Here is a 20,077-nt window from a genome sequence, read left to right as displayed (position 1 = left end):
TAAAGAAATGTGGTATGACAGCATGGACATTATTGCTGATCAGTTGATTGATTAACTCTGAATGCTAGTTATCATTTAAAGAACCACCATCTTTTAGTACATTTTCATGGAAGTGTACTGTAATTTATATTGATGAAAAGTCATTGATAGTTGATGTAACTGTGGTGGAACATTTATTTAATTGGTCATAAAAAGTCGCAAATATATACACATCTGAAGGTCCAGTGTTCATATGTGCTGTACCCAGTATAGGTAGCATTACTTCTGGCTGTAACATAATGACTGTCAGCCCCCTTTTTTCCAGGAGAGAATGATGCTGACAGCAAAAAGAAGTCTGGGAGCATGTCGGATGATGGTATGTCATTCTTTTTCTTTGTCTTGTACACTTCCTGCATTCCCATTATGGATTAGGCTCTTTCACCTGTCCTGCTCTTGTCTGTCCCTGTTTCATTCCTGCTGGTTTCTTTCCAAAATGTGGTTAACATGTTTCTATAATGGTTTATTAAAATTAAAGTACATCCAAATGAGAAAATCATTTTTATATAAATTTCAGTTTCTTCAAAATGCATGAGTTCACAGAATTGAAGTGTGCATATTTATGCTGTTACTAAGTAATGTGCCTCCATTTAATCTAAGAAGAATCATAATTGTCTTTGGTCCCAAGTGGCTTTTTATGTACTTGTATAGTGTCCATCATGTTTGTTGTGTTGGTTAGTGATAGATGTGGGGATAAATTTTATTTGGTTCATCCTGGTCCATCACATCGGCAGTATTACAAAAGGTTAATCAACTCCATCCAGTATGACTGATAAAATGTTTTTTTCTTTCTTTCATTTTTAATCTTTCATCCTTGACATGTTTCAGTTTTAGAGACCATCTTCAGCTACGTGCATGCATACATTAATATATTTATAAATTATTACAATTAGTCTGTTTACAAGTGTAGTTTAAAAAAGGATTTGTTAAAATTTTTAGAACCAGTTTGGTTGGTGTCCTCTATATTGCCTCTCTTTAAAGGAAGTTGAGTGTCTACCACCTCGTGGTACCATCGTTTGTTGAATAGGACTCTACATATATATTATGGGTATAATGTAGTATTTCCATGATCCATATTTTGTTTTTATGTGAGCTTTTCTTATTTTGTCCTACCTTTAGTGTCGTCCTGTTGATGTTTTAGGCACGCTGAGTTGTTGTACTGTTCTAAGGTGTGTTGAGTTGCGTATGTATACTCCTTGTATGTTATGACGTTTGTGTGGGTGTGTACTGATTTTTATTATGACGTCGAACATGTTATGCTGGTTATCAGTCTCCCATGTTAAGTTTCTTTCTTCTATCAATTTATTGAATTCATTAAAGTGATATATGTGGAAAGCAAATGAAAAACTACCACATTATCACTTTTCCTGGATAGTCTCTTTCCAAAAACAGAAGATCGCATTAAGTGGAGGAACTGTTTTGGAAGAGACTGTGGACCTGTCGTCTGACAGATTACTGATGAATGAATGAATGTGGAAGTTCTCTTTTATAGCATGCTCAGCTATTTCCATGATTACTGTCATAGATCCATACTGGTGTTCTTTGTACCTTGTTAGATTTCTACCAGTTTGGCCAATATATGATATACAAAATAACCTGCCAGAGCTGTCAACAAGTATACATTGGCCAAACTGGTAGACATCTAACAACAAGATATAAATAACACATAAGAAATGTGAGATGTAACAAAAACGAATCAGCATTTGCCCAACATATACTAAATAAATGCCACTAGTGTGGACCTGACAGTAATCATGGATATGGCTGAGCATGCTACAAAAGGGAACATATGAATATAAAAGAAAACTTCTACATATATCACTTTAATAATTTTAATTTAACATGGGAGAGTGACAACCAGCTTAATATGTTCGATGTCATAATGAAACATCAGTAGACACCCACACAAATGTCATAACATACAAGGAGTATAAATACGCAACTTAACACACCTTAGAACAGTACAACAACAGAGCTGCCTGAACAACAGAACAACACTGAAGGTAGGACAAAATAACAAAAGTTTACATTTAAATAAAAGAAATTGGGATTATGGAATTACTGCATTGACAGAAGCCAGTGTTTAGCCAGCAAAGAGAGAAGGACTGAAGAAAAAGCCAAATCACCATTTCCACAAGCTATTACAACATATAGTGAAGTATAAATGATGACTGGTGACAATATGTCACAAACAGAGAAGGAAAGCTTGGAAGATGGATTCCATTTCTTCTCCCTGAATGTACGGAATAAGGTGCAGTGAGATGGCAGCCTCGATGTGGAAGCACATGCCACTGGACGAGAGATGGGCATATGAGGAGCAGGCTCAAAACAAGAAGCAGAATCTGTGCCACGCGGATTTTAAAAACAAATTTCGGCCATGGAGGAGATACTGCGCCCGGATTGAGTGGGTGCTGAACAGGGCTAAGGGGCAGATCAGGATGACCCTGGAGATAAAAGAAACTATGCACATGCTCAAACACCAGAACTCACTGAAAATGCATCCGTTCCACCTGGTACACGTTAACTACTATTGCAAGCATCGCAGTGGCAGGTACATGGGCTGCGAAATTCCTCTTGCTGAGTTCAGTTTTGTGAATGGCATTAGGAAGACCTATCATGCATTCATTAACCCCAGTCAGATTCCTCTTGGCCATGCTTTTCTGGCAACCAAACATACAACAGGAACTCATCTGGTTCCATTGTATCCAGATGTTTGTGGGGGGGGGGAGGTGAGTTAGATCATCTGGAAATACATAGCAACACCAGATTATTTCTTATGTGAGAGGACGGAGAGGAAATAAACCTGCCATCTCTGTATACATGACCAGGAGCTGTTGAAAGTGTGTTGTGGCAACTGAATGAACACCCTGGTCTACACATGAATGCAGGAAGAGACAGCTTGCGTGTATACTGTGTCTGTAAAGTGTTTCACGAACTCCACAATGTAAGTGTGGGTGTTCCAAGTGAACTAATCTTGCTTCCCAACTTCTTGGCTGAAGATGAGCTGATTAACGCCTTGGAATTTATGGAGGGAATCTCATGTGACTTCCATGAGGATCTGGAAGCAATGCGATAGTGCAGTTGGTTGTGTGTGCAGAGGTGGACTTTCCTCATTATGGATGAATGCTGCTCACAATAGAAATTATTCCAGGAAAGCATTGCGATTTAAGCACCTATCTTACCGATAGAGCGAGAGCTGCATACGTGACCCCAAGTATCAGGTGCTGTAATCCAAAGAATAAATTCCAAGAAACAACATTGATGCAGAATAAACCAATGCAACAAGTGAGGGCAGAAGGAGATGTCTGGCCATGGCCCCTGCGTCCTCTCTGTAGACCCAGAGACCCTATTGAAGTGAACTTGATAACATGCCATCTTCAAGCAGAAAGGACAAATGTGTGACTTTCTGGCACAGTGTCACTTTCTCCTAATCCAAGTTTAACAGAGCCTATGCTCAGGTGGTGCCAGAAGGACAGTTGGCACCGTCTCGCAGGACAATATATTGCACTGAATCAGAATCCCTCACAGCTGGGTCAGATTATTTTGTACACCAGTTCAGTTTTGTGGACACCTTTCAGATTGTCAGTTGTTTCTGTCGACAACTTACAAATTGTAACTGCAATTAATTATGACACTGTTGTGGGTTTGCACAATTTGCAAACCCTGCACACTAATTTCTTTACTCTATTTTCAGTAGTCTTCACTTATTACAGTATAACATGGGAGCTATAAAAGTGTCACTGAATTACACAGTGACTTCTCAGTTATTACCACTATCACTGATTATCACATAAAATCTTCTAATCACACGTTCAGTTCTTCCCATGGCTGCTTCGACTGACTGACTGACTTCTGTTCTGCTGAATACTCACTAATACTAACTCCTTAGTTATTCCAGTTTCTCTTATAAACCCTCAGTTGGACAGGCGGAGAACGCAGCTTGCTTCACTGTTGTGTGACTGCCGTGTTTACAGAGGCGTTGCTTGGCAATGCTGCCAAGAGTTGTTTACTGCTGCGTAGCGACCATTGCAGTTCAGCTTGGCTCAGCATGGTACATCACGTATAAATACCTCTTTCCTTTCTGTTGTGTAACTTGGCAACTGACTGTTTATCAGAAGTCTGTCTTCCTGGTAACTTGTTCCACATCCTGTTGCCCAACAATGGTTTGACATGTCACAATATATTTGCAGAGTCCTATTCATCAAACGACAGAACCACGAAGTGCTAGACACTCAACTTCCTTTAAAGAGAGACAGTATAAAGGACCCGAACCAAATTGGTTCTCAAAATTCTTTTTTAAACCACACTTTTAAACAGACTAAAAAAAGTAAACAGTGAAAGTAAAGCTATCCCTGTAACAGGCCGCGAAAGCCCATAGGGTTGTGAGATATTGAGGGCCCCACATTATCTAGACAATCAGCTCAAAGGTTGTCAGCCTTACGCGCCGGCTGCGCTTTACTCCCCGGGAGAATTATTTATTTAATTCCTGGCACTCAATTCTGTTAGAGGCTAAGTCGACCCCAGGGCCATGGTGTGGCTGGAAGGATTAGGTTAATTGAAAAAAATCCAATGACCTAATCGGGTCTTGAACCCGCAACCTTCCAGCTTTTAGCATAGTGCCTCAACCAACTATGTTAGTGCATGCCCCCTTGGAAACAGACTAATTGTAATAATTTGTGAATATTTTAATGTATTCATGCACGAAGTTTAAGATGGTCTCTAAGATTGAAACATGTCAAGGATGAAAGATTAAAAAGGGAAGAAAGAAAAAAAAAACATTTTATCAGTCACACTGTGCAGAGCTGATTAACCTTTCTGATGTGGGGATACTTTTGAAAGATCATTGGCTGAGAAGGGCAGAAGGAATATTTTATCTTAGATCAATGTAATGTTTTATTCTCTTTCTAGAACGATTGCCGTCAAGTATGGCGTCTCATAGGCCACATCGATGCAGTTTAGTCAACTGTGGAAAGGTAAGTGTATGTGGCCTGTAAGGCCTGAACTTCCTGTTAACCTGCCAGTTGTATGAGGGATTGCTGGCAGTCCCAAACCAATTTTGAAGTGATTGGTGTGTACCAAGTGCTTTAATTGCAGCTTGACTGTCTGCTAGGATATAGATGTTCCTATTTCTATAGTTCCTATCTAAATTCTTAACTGCACATGCCTTAATGGCATACACTTCTGCCTGGAATACTGTTGTGTACTGACTGAGGTTGAAGGTATGCTTCAGCCTCTTTCCATCACAGTACATCCCAGCTCCAGTGCCTTTATTTTTCTTGGAACCATCTGTAACCTGATTAGTCCCCCGTTTCTATCAGGTAGAAAACCCTCATTCCATTCATTTCTGTCAGGAAATCTGATCGTGAAGGCTCTATCATAAACATGTTTCAGTAGCATTTTATCAGATCCCATCTGTAGGATGTGCTTTTTTTTATGTCCCGAGTCATGTATGCATGTCCAAAACCTTCAGATTTAGGTCTTCATTGATCATTGTAACACAATCTGTAATTTCCTAACTTGGCCTCTGCTTCTATCTGAAAATGCAGTGGAGTCCTAATAGGATTTCCATTGAAGCTGTTGGAGCTGTTCTCATTGCTCCCGTAATTCACAAGCAGGCTGTCTTTTGCCATTTGCTTAGTTCTGCCTGACTTGTTTTTAGTTTAACTCTAGGCCACCATATAGTGGCGGCATAGGTGATTATGGGTCTTACCACTGCAGTGTATGTCTAATACACCACATTTGGTGTCAGTCCCCAGGTCTTCCCAAACGTCCCTCTGCATGTCCAGAAAGCCTTATAGGCCTTATTAATAGCCTTATCCAGCTGTTTTTTTTTGCATGTCAGTCCCTTGTCTAATATTAATCCAAGGTACTTGATGTCACTGGATAGCCAGATCTCTACTTAAGAGCCCCTTTATATCCCTCTTTCTAGTAAAGGGTACAATCACTATCTTGTTTTGTATTGATAGACAAGTTTGTTCTTTCACACCACTGTTGAACTGTATACAGGGCTCTCTATAAGACCTCTGATACAGTGTGGGAATTTCCCTTTAATTATGATTGCTATACATCAGAATATCTTACTGTGAAATGGCCTGTACTGTTGAGCTCCCAAAGATCATCCACAACCAGGCTCCACAGGAGAGGCGAAAGAATGCCCCCCCTGTGGACACCCTCTCACCGCAGACACTCTCAAGATCTCTCCAGACAATATAGCACTTATATTCCTGCTTTCCAGCATTGCACAGATCCATCTGCATATTGTGGGCTCAGTGCCATGCCTTTCAGCAGCCTGTTTTATTGTATCAAAGGAGGTTCTGTCAAAGGCTCCCTGTACATCAAGGAATGCTCCAAGGGCAATATCCTTGTGTTCAGTAGCATTTTCTGTGGGTGCTACTACATTATGCAATACAGTTTCAGTAGATTTACCTGTTTCGTAAGCATTTTGGTTTTAGTGCAGAGGATGAATTTTCAATGCACCGTCCCTAATATGTCTGTCTACCACCTTCTCCATCATTTTCGAAAGGAATGATGACAGGATGATAAACTTTAGCCTCGGTATAATGAAGTTTCCTGGGCTTTGGAATAAATGTCACTTCAACTTGCCTCCAGGCTACAGTGATAAACCCATGCGCCATGCAGGCTGTAAATATGCGGCATAGGTGTGGGACTAAATGTTCCACCCCTTGCTGCAGAAGTGCCCGTACAATACAGTCTGTTCCCGCAGACTTAAATGATTTGAAGGTACCTAACGCCCGTCTGATTTTTGATTGTTTGATTACCCAACCAGCCAGATCCCAGTCTCCCCTGTTCGTTATGTATTCACATATGTCCAGGTTCTGCTGGCCCCGCTCATCAGCTAAATCGTCAGTCAACTTTGAATCTGGGAACTGAATTCTGAACAGTTCCTTCAGTGTAAGATTTGAGGCTTTCACGGCGGTGACTATGAAGAAAGCAGTCTTCTGGGATTTGGCACCGTGTATATGTGGTGTTAACCGACGTTCCTCCGAAACGTCGGTTAACACCACATATACACGGTGCCAAATCCCAGAAGACTGCTTTCTTCAGTTCTTCAGTGTTTCTTCTCCAGTTTCGGTACACTTGCCATCAGGCAGCTTGATAGAGCTGACCTTATTGGTCACATGTTTTGCTGTGACCCTCATGAGTCTGGCACTGCCCGGTACATCGTTGATCTCCCGGAAGTATCTCCTCCATGAAGATTGTTTGCCTTTCCTTATTTCTTTATTGTAACAGGTGAGAATTTCGTTGTAAGTGTCTNTCAAGGAATGCTCCAAGGGCAATATCCTTGTGTTCAGTAGCATTTTCTGTGGGTGCTACTACATTATGCAATACAGTTTCAGTAGATTTACCTGTTTCGTAAGCATTTTGGTTTTAGTGCAGAGGATGAATTTTCAATGCACCGTCCCTAATATGTCTGTCTACCACCTTCTCCATCATTTTCGAAAGGAATGATGACAGGATGATAAACTTTAGCCTCGGTATAATGAAGTTTCCTGGGCTTTGGAATAAATGTCACTTCAACTTGCCTCCAGGCTACAGTGATAAACCCATGCGCCATGCAGGCTGTAAATATGCGGCATAGGTGTGGGACTAAATGTTCCACCCCTTGCTGCAGAAGTGCCCGTACAATACAGTCTGTTCCCGCAGACTTAAATGATTTGAAGGTACCTAACGCCCGTCTGATTTTTGATTGTTTGATTACCCAACCAGCCAGATCCCAGTCTCCCCTGTTCGTTATGTATTCACATATGTCCAGGTTCTGCTGGCCCCGCTCATCAGCTAAATCGTCAGTCAACTTTGAATCTGGGAACTGAATTCTGAACAGTTCCTTCAGTGTAAGATTTGAGGCTTTCACGGCGGTGACTATGAAGAAAGCAGTCTTCTGGGATTTGGCACCGTGTATATGTGGTGTTAACCGACGTTCCTCCGAAACGTCGGTTAACACCACATATACACGGTGCCAAATCCCAGAAGACTGCTTTCTTCAGTTCTTCAGTGTTTCTTCTCCAGTTTCGGTACACTTGCCATCAGGCAGCTTGATAGAGCTGACCTTATTGGTCACATGTTTTGCTGTGACCCTCATGAGTCTGGCACTGCCCGGTACATCGTTGATCTCCCGGAAGTATCTCCTCCATGAAGATTGTTTGCCTTTCCTTATTTCTTTATTGTAACAGGTGAGAATTTCGTTGTAAGTGTCTCACTGCCCTGTCCTTTTCGCTATATTAAATAGCTTTCTTGTTTTAACTCTTAGACCACTCAGCATTTTATTGGACAGTTATGATAATAGGACAAGATGTTGGCCCATTGCAACTGGTCAACAGATCAATTTGTGTCCGTTTTTGTGCTTATATTTCGCAAAATAATCTCCAGGCTCACCTTTAGATTGTCCTTGTGTGACTCCCAATTGGTTCTCCTGGGATTCCTGAAGGTAATATTCATGTTCAAAGTCACCAGAAACTCCATGAGGCTCTCTCCCCTTGGGTTAGTGCCGGCGCTCCCCCACAAAATGTCTGTGTTGGCAACACACCGAATGATGAGTTGCTTTTTCCTGCTGTAGCAGTAGTCTGTGATGTCCCTCATTTCCTTAGTTGGTGGTGGTTCATCTGAGCCATATGGAAGGTAGACTGAAGCAACAGTCAGTTCCATTCAACCTCCTCGATATGTGTATTTCATCCTCACTGATGTTGCATCCCTAGAGCAGAGCTCCAGTAGAGGTAAGGCATTAATATGATTCCTGGTATAAACATAGGGTCTCGCATTGTTACCAGGTGCATCAGAGAAAACTGTTCCATCTGTGTTGGTTAAACCCCTTGTTTGACCCTAGTATAACCAAGGTTCCTGAATAAGTGCTACATCTGCTCTTCCCTCATCTAGTTGCTGGTGTAAAGTTGCCGTGGCCACTTTGCTGTGGTGTAAGTTAATTTGAAGGAATTTCATAGTGTGTGTATGTGTATAGATGTGTTAGGTGAATGTATAGTTTGGTTTAGTTATCACTTCCATTTGGGGAGGGATCAGTTTCCGTCTTATTTTCCTCCCCATCCTTGCACTGGGTTCTGTGTGAAGGGGTCCCCTGATCCGCTTTACTTAGGTCATCTGATGGAGTGGGTATATCATCCCCCTCTCCCTCAGAGACTGAATTTGAATATACTATGTCTGACACAGGTTCTGCCCGGTGCTGAATTTCAGGATCTTTCAGCACCTTAACAGTCCCCTGTGAGAGCCTTGTGAATATCTTGTAACTCGTCCTCTGAATATTAGTATAAGAGTCCCAGTCTATGAGTAAGATAAGCCTCTGCCCTTTCGGCTCAGATTGCTTTTCTAGTACTCTCCAGTGCTCAGTATGGAGTCCTGAATTGAGGTCTGCAGTCCATTTCAGCAGCTCTTCCTGATTCTGGGCAACTTTGTCCCTAATCTGGAGAGTCACTTTAACAGGCTTGGGCAGGCTCCTGGCATCAGTAGTATTCAGCGTGGCCCCTGATTCCAGCCTGTAGTTGTCAGTGACTTTGATGAGCCGTTGACCAGACTGTTGGTCAGTGCATATATAAGTAAGTGCACCTCCCTTCAGTCTGTAGGACTTCAGTTGTGGTAGTTCTCCCTTTGGAGTCCTACATAACACCTTCGCCAGTGCTTCCAGAATGGAGTTCTGGTCATCTTCGGTAAGATTATTCTCAGGATATGTTTCCTTTATATTGGTCAGAGCCTCCTTGTAAGTCCCTGGGCCTTTTCCAGGCTCTGGCCGTTTCCATAGTGGTACTGCCCCCCCGACCTTGGCCTCTTAAGGGTTTCAGTGGGGGTTTCTCCCTGCTTGTGTGAGCCAGCATTTTCTGGTTGCTGACTGCCCCCAGTTCCTGCTTTGCTTGCCCCAGCTCTTGCCTATTTTAATTTCCATCTATCGCATCCAGGCAGTGCCTTCTTTGCTAGATGGAGTCCACCTACTCCAGAGACTAAGTGTCCCAGACCTTCTCATGCTGCAGGTGTGCTAGAAGTACTAGCCCCCTGCAGTGGTATGTCAGTACTAATGACTCCCAAGAGAGTAGTTTTTGGTTTTACCTCAGGCAGGTTTTGAACCACTGGTTCGTCCTTGCCTTTGCCTGAAATTTCAACAGAAAGTTTGCTGGTTGCAACTTGGCCCCTTAATGGTTCATCAGAGCTTCCAGTCCCCTGCTGAAGCATTTCTTGGAGGGGGTCTCTCTTCATTTTAAGGTCATTACAGCCAGTTTTAGATTTGGTTCCTTTATTCATTTTGGTTCCACGAGTCATAGGGATTTAAAAGGTCTTTCACCCGCAGTGCTCCATACAGGTGGAAGGCATAAATACAATGGGGTGTTGCCTGGATCCCTGAGGGGATCATTCATGACACTGGCTAATTACCACCCCAGTGCCACGCAGCCCTCAGCAAGATGCCTTACACCTTGGCTTAGATGGTTTAGTCCTGTAATGAATAAGACCTTCGCAAGCCTCCAGGACCAAGAGTGCCTGTTCGGGGGAGAGGGGTATCCCAGATGATCAATGGGAGTGTAATACCAGCTAGTCATGAGGTTGCGACCAGGGAAACTTGCATGAGAGAGTTGCCCCTGGGGGTGGCCTATAAGCTCCCCCATTCCCACCCCTCCACATTGGTTAGTGAAGCCGTTTTACAGTGTTGAGCCTGAAGGCTTGTGGCACCTTATTGGTACTCTAGGGAGACAGCTCAAGTAGCCGAAGCTACCCCCATACAAGTGCTCTCCCACATTTGTCCCGGGTAGACCATAGTGATACCCAAGAGTCATTGTGCCGTCGTGTGGGAGGCTCCAGTCATAATGCCATTGCCGTTTATGGGAACATAGCTGCCAGTCCTAGTAGGTCATACTAGTCCAGACCCCGAGACTGTCGTTGCCCAGTGGGACCATGAGGAGGTGTACCAACACATCCCTGGTCCATGATGCGTCCCCACCAAAGGGACAGCCATGGTTCGGCTAACCTCATTGAGGATGGCGTCATTACTACCTGTAACATGTGCCCTTAAGAAAGTCTCAGTTACTCCTGTCGACTCTCAGCTAACTAACTTATGTCTTCACTGGCCCTTTAGCCGTTGCCTGGTAACAGATCTGAACAGTGTCCTGTGCTTATGTCCTAACCAGCTGATGACTGCCTCACAATTAACTAACTCAGCTGTGGATTCTCAGCTAACTAACTTATGTCTTCATTGGCCCTTGTTACATAGCTACTGGTTTGACTGCACAGAAAGTGCCATCTCAAATATTTCTTGTGTTGTTATGTGTTTATTTATTGCATAGCAGTAGCTCCTTGTTTGATGACGTCATAGCATGTTTATTGTGTGATTGCCTGGCAGTGAACGATGTCTGTTAAGCACAGTATCTTTGACCATTTTCATATGTCTATACCATTCTATTCTCACCTTTTACATCTTCTGCACTAGCCCCCTTTTGCATGCCATACACTTAACTGCAGAATTCACGATATTGCGCATGGAATGGGCATCTGCACATCTGTTGCTGCTGAACATTTCAAATCTCCCTGCTGTCCCTAGCCCTTCTAGGAGCATGGTGCCTGGTCCACTGGGGAAGGCATGGGACCATTGTAGGAGAATCTTGAACATAAAACAGTGGCCGCTAGCTTGAAGTCAGTTTAGTTGAGTCTCCACTTCAGAGCATTATGTAGGCCTGCACACAATGTGGGCACCTGCACATGTGTGTACATTTGTGGAGCATAGTTTGGGGAACCATTGACAGTCATTGCCATGGTAAAGGCTTTTCTACTTGCCAGTGGTGTAGGACTTGTCATCAGGTTTTTCCAATTTTCAGCAGTTGTTTGGAAGGGAAAGCCTACTGATTTATTTCCTAAGATTGAGTTGTGGAGGCCACCACACCAGTGAGACCTGATGACTTAGGTGTCAAACCCTCATCGCCTTCCAGTGGAAAGCTAACACTGGCGGTTGTTAATTGGGGGGGCTCTAACCATGTCTTAATTTGCATTCAGTTTCTTTATTACAAGATTGAGAGCCCAGTGGAATGAATTCTGTTTGTTGTGTTAATGCATGTCAGAATGACAAATGCTACCCCCACTTTTCCTAACTATTCAGCTTATTTGAACTGTAAAAACATGTGGAAATTTGAATCCATTTTATATATTGAAGAACCTTGACACCATAGCTGGGAGAGTTAAAGAGTGCCAGTTGGTTAAGAAGTGGTACGTTTCTAGTTGAGGTACTCAGCAGTCCAAAAGCTGCAGAATTTGATCCGCCCATTAAAGTTGCTGCTGCAAAGCAGTTCCCTATTGTAACGCCATGGCGGCAGGGGGGCGTGGAGGTATCCCACCGCTGCCGCCACTTGTAACGCCGTGGTGGCAGGGGGGCGTGGAGTTATCACACCGCTGCCACCACTTGTAACGCCATGGAGCAGGGGGGCGTGAGGTACCCCTCCTTGCCACCACAGCTTACGCTGTAAGGAGTTAACACCATAATCCTAGCTTACCCTCAGCTAGGATTCTCCTATTTCGGGGCTTCCTTCCTTACTTAAAGCTGCCACTAACTATTACATTGTACGAAGGTTGGTGAAAATACTAAGAGAGGTGATGAAAGTACTAAGGGCCGGTAGCGCGGTAGTTGAGCGTCCTCTGTTGGCTGGCCCTTTCATCCTTGTCACCTCTTATTATTGGCGTAGAGCGGGCGTGTCAGGTCTGACCCGCCTTTACCTATCGCCTGTCATCTCTATGGTGGGAACTACCCCCTGACATATTGTCATAGCTCCTTCTTGACAACTCCTCATATAGTCTGCAGGTAGCGACATATAACTCATTATTATGATTCTTAAGGGGCGTTGATACCAAGGCTACTAAACGCTGCCTGCGTGGCAGGTGCCTATCCCTGTCCATTCCTAGTACCTCCCCTTAAGCATTCGGCTGCTGCTGCCTTTCGTTTTGGTAGGATCCTCGGGATCGGTCGTGGAAGGGTGATTTTGAGGTGTGAATCACAATCCCGGTACATCCTACTCTAACTACCCTGTCTATTTACACTCTTATTTACATTATTTACAATATTAACAAGACCGACCTACAGTCGGGTCTACATAGGGTCTTTACTTCATCCTATGCTTCCTCATGTTCTCCCTTAAAATACTCTGCCCGTAATCTTAACACATACTCCATAACACAGACATATTGCCGGACCATCTTCCTAGGCAATTACTTGTTACATAATTATTACTCTCCCCTAAGGGCTCGCCGAGCACATTGGAGTTTGCTTTCGATATTTTCCACAACACTTTTATCAACAATAATAATTAACAATATGGCTTATATGAGTGAACGTGACTTACTTGAAATAGAAGACGTAGGCCCACTTCCTCCACTCGTAAGGCCCATATTGGCTAGAGCCTCCGACTGACAACTCGTTATTACGTTTTAGAACAGATCTCTCAGTCTCCTAAATTCGGCAATTTATATTATTAACTTGCTGAATCGGCTGTTAACGAAAGAGGGAGGTTAACTCCTCTTTCTGTTCTCAATTCCCAAAGTTATATTCTAATTGGCTATTCTCGGTGGTTGTGGGTGGGCCCATGGTGTCTCATCGCTGCATAAATAATAATATTACCATCTCCAGTGGCCGAGTGAGGCAAGCTTCTTGCTAGTGCGATTACGCATAAATGCTGATCATCAACATTCTTAACCTAGTTGCCTGTCCAGGTGTTGACATACTAATGTAATGGCTGTAAAACACTTTTTGCAAGTCTCATAACTTTAAGGCAATGCCTTAAATTTCCAATCTCAAAATTGGTCCGCAACACCTGTAACGGGCTCTGAGGCCCATAGGGTAGTGAGATGTCAAGGTTCTCACATTTTCTAGACAGTTGGCTAATGGATGGGGGTGAGGTTGTCACCCTTATGCATGGCCACCCCTACCCCCCAGGAAGAATACTGGTACTCACTTTTGTTAGAGGCTGAGTCGACTCTGGGACCTGAATGCAGCTGGAAGGATTAGGTCAATCCAAAATCCTATGACCTCATCAGGAATGGAACCTGTGACCTTTTGGCTTGTAGCATAGTGCCTCAACCATCTACACTATTGTGTGCCCCCACCACCACCACTGCCAATACTCCTACTACCAATGAGATAGATGAAGAGGTTATATTTGAAACTTGGAAGTAAATGGAAGTAACAACATTTCTGTAATTTTTGCATCCAGACCAGGTTGATTAATTTAATTTTACTTTGCTACCCTGTTTACTGTAATACTTTCTATCTAGTAATAAAGGTTTCTTTCTGTTTATGTTGTGATCTTGAGAAGATTTTCCTGGTAATGTTTTTACTATTGAATCTTTGCAGGAGTTCAAGTTAAAAGCACATCTTGCTCGACATTATGCCACAGCTCATGGTCTAGCAATCAGGTCTGGTTCTCCACGCCCAATAATGAAGACACGCACTGCCTTCTATTTATGTACTACACCTCTTACCCGTATCTCTCGTCGGCTTTGTCGGCATCTGATCCAGCCACGTCATGCAGCTAGAGCACCGTTCTGGCCAATCAACGTACCTTCTGTAAAACAGGAATGTAAGGATTCAAATGTTAATATTTTTAGATAGTGGAAATAGATTAGTTCTCTATATCAGTTTATTTTATTTACTGATTTCATGGGACAAGAATTTACCGCCTCTCTTATCTAGTGGTCAGAGTTCCTGGCTACAGATTCAGACGTCTCCGTTCGATTCCCGGCGCTAGCAGATTTTCTGAGAAGTAGTGGGTCTGGAACGGGGTCCACTCAGCCTCATGAGGATAAGTGAGGAACTATTTCAAGGAAATAGCAGCCACGGTATAGAAAACCGAAATTAACGGCCATGGGGATTCGTTGCATTGACCACGTGACACCGTATACCCCCTAAAGTTGGCACTAACTTCACTGAAGAGCGGCGGTCGATCAATCGTTATAGTTCACTTGCAGACTAAAATCATGAAATTTGGTTTTGGTTGTTTTATTTATGGAAGAAGAATTTAATTCAATAGAAGGGCCCACCATAACTCAGGGGGTTAGTCACTGGATTCCCATCATGGAAGCCTGGGTCAGGTCATGTGGAATTTGTAGTGGGCAAAGTGACACTGGGGTGAGATTTCTCTGAGTACTTCAGTTTCCCGTACCAATCTTCATCCCACCAGTTGCTCCACAGTCACCATTATCTGTCATCTGGGGCTGGTACAAATAAGCCAGTAGTGGCCGCAGTACCAAGTGGACTCAGTCTCACCCCACTAAGAGCTAAGAGTAATTAAAAAATATAATTCAGTAGACGTTTGATGTTGCTATGCTTAGGGAGAGACTTTGACATAAAGAGTGTATCCTAATGCACTCTGAGTATAATATTGTTAAATAGAGAAGCTTCTCTTAGAATGACATATATGATCAGTAATTTTTACAGTCAAGAAGTGCCCTATTAATGCAGTGAAAAGCGGTAATATCCACAGTCAGCATTCTTCAAACATCACATCCGTGTTTATTTTCATTATCTATTCTTGTCACTTATTGTTTGTGTAATATGCATTTGGCACAGGGGGTCTACATTTTGTTATCAAGGCCATGCAAAAGTATAAAGGTAAAGTTGTCCCTGTGCTTAACTAATTCAGCACTCTGCAGTGAATGGATGTATAGATCCAAGATGAAAAATATTGTAACAGATTTGATCAACATGTGGCCAGGCAGCAGCTCTGTAAACACGGTCCAACACGCAGCAATCGACGAGGCTGTGTTTTCTATGTCATCCGCGCCAAACAATGGTGAACAACGGGGTTATGCAACCCATTTCTAAGAAATGGCTCAGTAAAAACTCGTCTTGTGTAAGCAGGACGTCAGCAACAATGATGGTGGTTTCCATGGGATCTGTGCGGAGAGCTTATAAGGGAAGTGAATGCAGTGACAGCATTATTTCGGTTCATCTGGCAGTTATGAGTCAGCCATAAGCTGGAGAGAGAGTCCAGGATAATTTTTAGTTCTGAGGTTCCAGAGTGATTAAAGACAAAATAGCGAAAAGACTTCATAGTGATTTGAAGTGCTAGTTTCTCTATTGAGATCCGTTGCAAGGAGACAACTTGTGGAGACTGGGCATTCTAGTGTGTGTGCAATGGTGATTGGAAAGTGTGCAAATCAGCAATGGCAATGTAACTAGGTGTTGTTAAGAGAACTTGTAACGAGAGTACTAATAAATCCCATCATCCAAACTAGAACCCGTTATTTTCAGCACCCATGTCACCCTACACTTGACAGTATTATAACATCACACAGTGGCACATCTTGTAATGTGCCTTGTTTTACGGATCTCATGTGCCTAACTCTCAGTTTCAGTGATTTTAAATTGATGACATCAGTGTTAAATTTCCTCCATTTAAGATTTTCCTTAGTTTGGTGTTCAAATCTGATGCTCCCTAGGGAAGTCTTAAAGTAGGTTTCAGTATCTTGTACAGATCCTACTATTCCAAAATCACCACTGATGACTTCTGGACATAATAAGCCTTACTGCATTGGCTTTGTAAATTTAGTGTAGGCATTCCCACTCATGTGTCTGATACTGAAGGGTCATTAAAGATTAGAATATAGTGTAACTGTAGCAGAACCTGTAAATGTTGTAACTGCAACTTCATTGTAATTTGTCATAATGAGTGATTTATAATCAGCCACAATTTCTTTTCCATGCCTTTTGGGACAAGCCGTAATTGTAGGTTTGTTTGTAGCTGGCAGTCGGGATAGGTACCATTAAACCACACAGTGGTCCTGTCCCTTTTTTGGGGGGCGAGTCTACATTTCAAAATTTGAGATTTGTATGTGTAAAAAGAGAATTTACTTGGTTTAGGCAGAAATCCTTAGCATATGTGCACAGAGCTATTCTGATCCACAGTGAAAATTAGTCAGCAGTTGTAAGCACAAGAGGTGTATTGTCACATGATTGAGTGACTGTAGATGGGTATTGGATTTATTGAACTACAGTATACAGGGTGTCCCAGGAGGAATGGACCAAACTTCTGGAGGGTGTTCCTTATGTTAAAGTATGCCGATATAACCCGAAACACCTATGTCCAAAGTTGAACGGTTACAGAGATAATGGCCAGAGAAGTGTCAAACTTTGACCGCTGTTACACACTTGTTGATTACAAAATACTTATTAAAACTGGCAGGAATATGTGGATTCTGTAATGTTAATAATGTATGTAACATCAAACTAACTTGTGAGTGATGTGAAGCCATAAAATTGAAGTACAAAATACTCGCTCGCCATGTCATAATTGTCCTGAGGGTTTCCAAGCACTATATATGACACATGACTGGCAAGCGCTGACGTAATATGGCTGACTGTGCTATAACTGTATTAAACGTACATTCACGGAAAATCTCTTTTGGAATTTCCTATCCATTATCTCATGTGGATTATTATGGAACCACGTATGCACATTTCATAAATTATTTACACCATCCAGGGTAAAAGACGCCTCATCACTGAATAAAATGATGCTTAACAGTTCGGAATGAGCTTTTATCCAGTGGCACAAATCCATACGCTGTGCATGGTCGCCTGGTTCCAGATGTTGATCATGGTAAGGATAACTCTTCATCATGTACAGTTCGCCACACCTGCATACGTGATACGGCGATGCGGGAGGTGATTCTACGAGTGGACAGACGCGGACTTCTGTGAACAATATCAAGAATGTTCTCTTGTGTGTCTATCATTCGTACATCCTCCCTTTCAGAGTGCACAGAAACACTTTCAAGAGAACCAGTATCACGCAATGTCTGGTGAATTCGCGTAAATACACTTCGAGATGGAATCCTTCGATCGGGAAAACGCCTTTGGTATTCTTCAACAGCAGCACGTGCATTGCCACCGCAAAATCCACACACAAAATGCATATCACAATATTCCACGTGTGAAAACACAAGAGGCATATTTCAGCAACTCATCACACAACTAATTTACCACCCATTCACGACCCCGCCGCAACGTAATCTGTAGCCTCTGTAAGTAGCACATGAGATTACGGCAACTGTGAATCACAACACTCAAGGACAAACAGATAAGAGTCTCAGCTGATAGGTACAGTGCGTGGACCCGCTAGAAGACCACACTTTTCTCGGGCCATTATCTCCGTAACCGTTCAACTTTGGACATAGGTGTTTTGGGTTATATTGGCATACTTTAACATAAGGAACACCCTCCCGAAGTTTGGTCCATTCCTCCTGGGACACCCTGTATATGCCACATTGCTCCCTCCTTATGGCTGTTTGTCTCAAATAGCCTACAGGAATACTGCCATTTCTTCTTTTCTGGAGGAACGTGCTTCTGACATCTGTAATTGGCTTCACCTTCCTTCCCTGTGGCTTGGTTCTCATTGTGATTACTCTCCAGCTGCTCCTGCTGCTCCCTTCTTAAGGCAGCATTTTTCTGAGTGGTTCCCTGATAAGGTGCAAGCCAGTCCAGGTGTACCACCATCACCCTTGATCTGGGGTTCCATTGGATCCTGTATGTCATCATTTGTCTGGATGACTGCCTTGTATGGGCCCTTCCATGAAGATTGGAGCTTGGGTGATTTCCCCTTCTTGTGGGTAGGGTGATAGAGCCACACTTTGGCACTCTCATGGCAACCTGTGCAGTTGGCAGTCTGTTATAATGAGTTTTCATCCAGTTACTGGCCAGCTTCAAATGTTAGCGGGCATATGGATGTCATATAAATGGGCCACTAACTTCGCCACATGATTGATTGTGAGTTGTCCCTTGTTGGGACAGTTGCAGTGCAGCCAGAGTTCTCTTGTGAACACTAGGCTAGCCAGGGTTAAGCCTGTAGTGTCATATGTAGATGCCCTGTAATCAAGGACGAAGATGGGTAATCTTGTATCCCAATCCCTCTGGTGCAAAGCTACGACTTTTTGTAGGTGCTCCTTGACTCTTCTGATATAGTGCTGGACCATGCCATCCTATTGTGGGTGCAGGGGTGTGGTGCACATCTTGCTCACTACTATGCATTTCAAAACCTTCTGCATTAGACAAGACACAAAGTTATGTCCCTGGTCACTATGTAGCTCCTGTGGTACTCCTGTGGACCCAGTTGGACTCCATCCCCCACTAAATGAATTAAAAAAAATTAATTACTGGTGCATTTGGTCCCAGTTCCTGGTTTGGAGGCCCTGACTAGCTGCACAAGTGTCGCACTGGTGATGCCACTTCTCAACATTATTTCTTGCCCAGAGCCAGTAGTACCTTTGCAGGACCTTATCCAGGGTCTTGTTGACACCCAAATGACCTGCTGGTCCACCATGTAGTACAGTCAGCATGGTGTTCACTCTGCTCTGAGGGAGAATTACCTGGGTTATTTTTTATCATCCGTCAGTGAATTCCCAGTGGTACTTTAGTATGCCGTTCCCCACAGTGAGGGATATCCCTTGGGCCCAGTAGTTTTTGTACATGGGGATCTGGTCAGCAGTGTCTTTCCAATCTGGATGCTGTCTTGTCTCTGCTTCCTCCAGAATGGGCCCTGTGTCTTGGTCGTTCAGTTGTTCTGTTCTCAGAGCAGCTCAATCCCAGGTGGCTTTGGCTGCACCTGTAATAGCTTATAACTGCTTGACTTCTGTCTACACCTTGACTTTTTGGCAGTGTGTACCCTCTTTTCAGTATGGTTGTTGGGAAAGGACATTGACATTGTTGTGTTTTGCCCTTAATGGTGCTTGGAAGTGGAATTGTACTCTTGTAAGCAGTGAATCCATTGTGCGGTTTGTTGCTCAAGGTTCTTAAAACTCATAAGCCAGGTTAGTATGGAGTGGTGACTGTGCAGGTAGGACTGTTGTGTGTAGAGGTACTTAATGAAGTGTTCTGGTGTCCTCATGATTGCAAATAGTTCTTGAACGTTCTTATGTACTTGGGCACAATTCACTGATGCCTATGGAGGTGCAGGCGCCACCACACTACTCACTACTACTACTACTACTACTACTACTAGTAACAACAACAAGAATAATAATAATAATAATAATAATAATAATAATAATAAAAAAC

At 43.0% G+C, this 20,077-nt stretch overlaps 1 protein-coding gene across 5 annotated transcripts in view; it reads left to right on the top strand.

The window, feature by feature from the left end:
* Positions 1 to 20,077, top strand: part of LOC111866421 (metastasis-associated protein MTA3) — a 267,249-nt gene that overhangs the window by 213,049 nt on the left and 34,123 nt on the right. For all 5 annotated transcript variants that reach the window (XM_023855357.2, XM_023855355.2, XM_023855356.2 and 2 more), the window contains exons 12-14: positions 305 to 355; positions 4,945 to 5,009; positions 14,378 to 14,603. In XM_023855357.2, the coding sequence (XP_023711125.1) occupies positions 305 to 355; positions 4,945 to 5,009; positions 14,378 to 14,603 (342 nt within the window). The remainder of the gene's footprint in view (positions 1 to 304; positions 356 to 4,944; positions 5,010 to 14,377; positions 14,604 to 20,077) is intronic.

Source organism: Cryptotermes secundus, unplaced genomic scaffold (assembly GCF_002891405.2).
Source record: "Cryptotermes secundus unplaced genomic scaffold, Csec_1.0 scaffold193, whole genome shotgun sequence".
NCBI lineage: Eukaryota > Metazoa > Arthropoda > Insecta > Blattodea > Kalotermitidae > Cryptotermes > Cryptotermes secundus.
Note: the sequence above shows the minus strand (reverse complement) of the source record. Positions and strands in the feature narration are given on the sequence as shown.